This window comes from Primulina huaijiensis, chromosome 8 (genome assembly GCF_012295235.1).
Source record: "Primulina huaijiensis isolate GDHJ02 chromosome 8, ASM1229523v2, whole genome shotgun sequence".
Taxonomy (NCBI): domain Eukaryota; kingdom Viridiplantae; phylum Streptophyta; class Magnoliopsida; order Lamiales; family Gesneriaceae; genus Primulina; species Primulina huaijiensis.
In genome coordinates this window covers 20,555,045-20,560,138 of record NC_133313.1, presented here as the reverse complement: position 1 = coordinate 20,560,138, position 5,094 = coordinate 20,555,045, and the positions used below count along the sequence as shown (strand labels likewise).

The 5,094-nt window shown below is 35.7% G+C and overlaps 1 protein-coding gene across 2 annotated transcripts; it reads left to right on the top strand.

Annotated features, from left to right (window-relative positions):
* The first annotated feature begins 236 nt into the window (after positions 1-236).
* LOC140982906 (uncharacterized) lies at positions 237-4,358 on the top strand. 2 transcript variants are annotated; one of them, XM_073449690.1, is made up of 7 exons: positions 237-556; positions 632-1,121; positions 1,244-1,965; positions 2,048-2,137; positions 2,863-2,898; positions 2,995-3,645; positions 4,005-4,358. In XM_073449690.1, the coding sequence occupies exons 2-7, from the start codon at positions 1,034-1,036 to the stop codon at positions 4,125-4,127; spliced, it is 1,710 nt and encodes a 569-aa protein (XP_073305791.1). In that variant the 5' UTR covers positions 237-556; positions 632-1,033; the 3' UTR covers positions 4,128-4,358. The 2 variants fall into 2 exon arrangements, with proteins under 2 accessions (XP_073305791.1, XP_073305790.1); XM_073449689.1 differs by having other exon boundaries at positions 237-1,121.
* Positions 4,359-5,094: the final 736 nt, after the last annotated feature.

Here is a 5,094-nt window from a genome sequence, read left to right as displayed (position 1 = left end):
ATGTTTTTTTATACGCGATATGTGTATGCATGTTAATTTTTTTTAGAAATTGAAAGATATTTTATTAAGATATGATAGACGAAAAAGATGTAAATTTTACTAAAATGAGTTTAATGATATTTTTATTAAAAAAATAGAATGTTTGGTAATTTATGGAAAAATGTATTTCTGATTTAAGAAAAAAAAACAGACCATAATATAAAAATTAGTTATAAGATTTATTTCAGAAGATTTGCAGTTTCGTTTGAATTATTGTTATTATTATCACTTTCACACCGAAGACGCAGTCTGTTGACGTTTCTCTCTGCGTATATACCCTAATTGTTACACAGATCCTCTTCAAATTCGCCGCCTGCATTTTCTTGTTCCGGTACCGCGAATGACGCATCCAGGCAATATAGTAATTTTCACATTTTCTCCGGAAAAATATAAAAAATCGTCGAAGTTGTGTGTACACCGTTGATTAATTTTCGTATACATACAGTTTGGCGGTTTTTTTTTTTTTTGTTGCGGTTAGGGTTCTCTTCGATCCCTCTTTTCGGTTACTTTTGTTCAGGTAGGGATGCTCAGTTTCTCCTTCGTATCTTTGATTGTGTAAGAGTTTGTTAATGCATTTATGATTTATGGACAGGGAAATTGGCATTTTGCTTGTCGTTGTTAATTGGCAGACCCTAGTTGGTGTGGGGAATTTTACTTAGAGGGTTGCATTTTACTGTGTTTCATTTGTTTGTGATGGTGTGATATTTAAAGAGAGGGAAGACTGCTTGGTTCTTGAGTTTCAATTGTTGTTTTGTTGTTGGATAGTTAATCCACTCTTACATGGAGGGGTTGTGAAAATGCTATTAAGGGAAGGGAATCCTCATTTATGAGTTAGGAAACGAGACGTGCTAATTTGACTTGTCAGTAGTGAAAGTATGTCTTTCTATTAGTTTTTAGTATCCATCGAGGAAAGGGACCATTTGGGTTGATAAAGGAGGTTTAATTAGTTGAGACTTTTCGATTCTCTTTAGTTATAAGATCATGTTCGGCACTGATGGAAAGAACTGAACCTACATTAGTTCCTGAATGGTTGAGAAGTAATGGAAATGTTGCTGGAGGTGGTGTCTCCGCCCACCACTCAGGTTTGTTCATTATCCCATTCTCTCTCTATGTGTGCATCAGCATTAAAGTCACATTTTCTTTGCATATGGTCAGCACTCAGCGCAATTATGACCCTACCTTTTTTTTTTAATTTTGTTGGTAGATGTTTTTTCTTCTCTGAACTCCATACGAGGTAAGCCTTCTAGAAGCGACAGTGAGAAAGGTAGGCCTGATTTTGTGGATAGAAATGCTTCATTCAATTCTAGACTTAGTTCAAGTAGCAATGGTTCTGGGAAGCATCCATATAGTAATTTCACAAGGAGTCGCCGGGATAAGAACTTTGACAGAGAAAAAGAGAAATCACTTTCCATGGACATCTGGGATCATGACTCCTTAGCAAGTATATTAACCAGTAGAGTCGATAATAGTGCCTTGAAGCAATCACATTCGTTGGTTTCTAGAAAACCTGGTGAAGTATTAGCTCACAGAGCAGATGATTCAAGAAACGGTATTAACCATTATGGCATACATAATGCGGGCAGTATTTCTCGTGGAATTCAGAAGAATACATTTGAAAAGGACTTTCCATATCTTGGAACCGAGGAGAAGCATGACGTGACTGGAGTTAGGAAAATTTTGTCTCCTGGATTAGGTTCTGCTGTTCAAAATTTACCCATTGGCAATCCAGGGTTTCTTGGTGGTGAGAAATGGACTTCTGCTTTAGCGGAGGTGCCAGCCAGTCTTACCAATAATGGCACGGATCACTCAACTCCTCAACAGAGCTTGGGAACACTTATGTCTTCAGCATCAGGAGCTTCTAGCACCGCTTCTCTTAACATGGCTGAGGCATTGTCCCAGTCTCCTGCACGAGTTCATGTCTCTCAGGTTTTACAGAAATTTTCAATTCATTCCTTTATGTTTTGGCTGGAACCAGGGGTGAAATGTACATTCTATTCCACATTTGCAGCTACCTGATAAGAGCCAAAGGCTTGAGGAATTGGCCATCAAGCAGTCTAGACAATTGATTCCTATGACTCCGTCAATGCCTAAACTGTTGGTAAATTTAACTGATTTTATTATATGGGGTGCCCTTATAAATAATGAGATTATGCATGTCAAAGAACTAAGATGTAATACACTGTTACCAGAATTCATTATGCAGGCCAACTTTTGCAGCAAAGTAATATATCACTTTAAGACTGAATCATTAACGTGTATGCATATATCTTATGCTATTATTTCTTTTCTGTTTTTTGCGTTGATAGCGTAACTGTGTTTTACCCAAGATTCATATTCTGTCTGCGAAAAGAGGATCATATAGTTTCATATTTTCTCATTTCTATACATTCATTTGTGTACTTTTCTTGGAAATGAGCGATTACTGTACCTCTGTTTTTTTTGAGAAAATACCAAATAATTATAGAAATTCCTTTTCGAGCCTTCTTTTATTATGGTTTTTTTAGGTATCATTTAGCCCATGTCTTAAGACCCTCAAATGAAGCCAGAAATTGCAACATGGTCATATGGAATCAGTAGATATGTTGTATCCTTTTGAGTTGGGAGACCAAATTGTAGTTTTTAAGAGACTCCAAAGCATACTTCCGACATGAATGGGCCTGGCCATCATAAATATAGATGACCCGAATTATAAACAGTGCATTGAAGTTGTGAATTAACCTTTTTCTCTAGATGTTGCCATTGTCTCTTATTCTTCTTTGCACATATGCGACAGTGTGTTTGGATAACATTATAGTAATGATGGTTTCAAATGTTATTATTCAGGTTCCTAGTTCCGCAGATAAATTGAAACAACCAAAGGTTTGCATCAGAACTCATGAGTTGAATGTGGCCTCAAAGGCTGTCCAATTGCAGCTCTATTTATCTCATATTTCTATTCAACCTCATGTTGGACAGGTCAAATCTGATTCTTCGAGTACATCTCATGTTGGAAAGTATATGGTTCTTAAATCAGGACGTGAGAGTGGTGTCACCACTGGGACAAAGGATGCATCTAGTCTTTGTGATTCAAATTTCAGGACAGCTAATGGGCAGCTTGCTATATCTCCATCAACCCCAACTGCATCACTGAGTCGAAACAGTTCTACGGTTTCGGTGCTTGAAAACAAGACTGCCACATTATCACTTGGTTCTAGATCTACTGTGGACAAGAGACTGTCCCAATCTATGGCCAAAAGCAGAAGTGAATTTTTTAATCTCATGAGAAGAAAAACCTCAATTACTGCTCCAGCCATTCTATCAGATTCAAGTACGGCTGTTTCACCTTCGAGTGCAGAGACATCTGGTGAAATATTTCAAGGTGTTCATACTTCAATGAGTCCTCGTGTATATGAGAATGATGGTTCTGTAATTTGCAATGGTGATGGGCGTGAAGTTCCTGAGAAGATTTTCAATTTTTCTGATGTTGGAGAGAAGAAAATGTCAGGTGATGGGGCAATTTGTCCAGATGAAGAAGAGGCAGCTTTCCTTCGATCGCTTGGTTGGGAGGAAAATGGTGGAGAAGATGAAGGCCTCACAGAGGAAGAAATCAATGCTTTTTATCAGGAGGTGAGTGCTTATTTTGCAGTTTGTTTTGTAACTGCATTATTATCTATTAGATGCTAGCAATTGAGCACACATATACTTGCTCAATACATTACATGTATGCTGTGTTGTAGTAATTTTAGATTGTTGAATTTAATTTCTGATAACATTAATCAGAGGAAATGAGTGTTTTTAACTGTTTTAAAACTAAGATACCAAGTTAATTGCTCTATTTGCTCTTCTTTAATAGATATTGCTTATTTGACCATTTTATCCATATATCTGATTAAGTTGTTCTCTGTTTCAAGTTTATATGGATAAAATGCCTTGTTTCAAGTTATGTTTGTTCCGCAGCCATCTTATTTCCTCTAATTTTTTCACAGTACATGAATAGAAGGCCATCTTCCAAAGTGTGCATGAGTTCTACACTGACAGAATTTCACACAGCAACGTCTGGCATAGCTGGTTCTGACTCAAACTCCTCCATGTCTGAGTCTGAAGCTTGAATCCTGACTTCATCTCAAGGCAGCTGACCAATCAATTCCGGTTGAAGGTTCTGTTTTTTCACGGTAGGATGATTTAACTTAGGGATGTCTGATAATGGAGTGGTATGAATTAGCATTGATGCTACTCGAAAAGGCAGCTGTTTGTGGGATTGTGCTTTAAAGTTAGGTTACCGTGCTAGGCTTCCATTTTTAACTTTACACTTGTGGTATCTATCACATCTATTTGATATATTTTGCATCATGAGAAAGCTGAAGAAGGTGAAATATGGTTTACAACGTTCCGATCAATTTTTGCGTGAAGGGAAAAAAGGTTAATTATTTTACTTTCATGCTATCTCCGGGGTTTCAAATGTGTGTATTTATTTACAAAATATTCTTAATTTGTTTATGACGAACAAAAGAAGACATTTCAACAATATTTTAATTTTAAAGAATTGAAATTATTGTATATTTTACCTAATGGAAATCAAGTGATGATGAAAGCTTCATCGGAGAACGGATTGATTGATGGCATCGTATTTTGTAAATTGTAATGCAAGCAAATAAACCTTCATTCGCTGCCATCATTTCTATTTATTTTAGTTAATTATAATAATTCTATGCTATTTTTATAAATATATCTTTTGTAGTTATAAATATTTGTAACTTCCAGTGCAAGTTTTGAATTAATTATCAACTTTTAAAAAAAAGAAGCAGCAAAAAACCAATCAGATGGGGCCGGAAAGGACCTGAAAAATCCAACCTCAATTCCCACATGTAACCATAACTTGTTGAAAAATTATTTAAAAATGTGTTAAATATTTGTGTTGAAAATGTGAATGTTGAATGTTGAAAATTAGGTAAAATTAGGTGTTGAATATTGAAAATTAGTGTGTGATAATGTAGGTAATGATGTATTTTATTTTTGGATTATTTGTAAAAATTTTCTATAAATAGATCTCTCATTTGTGAAGAAAATCACAATTGA

Coding starts and splice junctions, on each gene's coding strand:
- LOC140982906 (XM_073449690.1), top strand. CDS start 1,034: ATGGAAAGAACTGAACCTACATTAGTTCCTGAATGGTTGAGAAGTAAT. Junction 2,899..2,994: donor ATAAATTGAAACAACCAAAG/GTTTGCATCAGA, acceptor CATGTTGGACAG/GTCAAATCTGATTCTTCGAG. Junction 3,646..4,004: donor TCAATGCTTTTTATCAGGAG/GTGAGTGCTTAT, acceptor ATTTTTTCACAG/TACATGAATAGAAGGCCATC.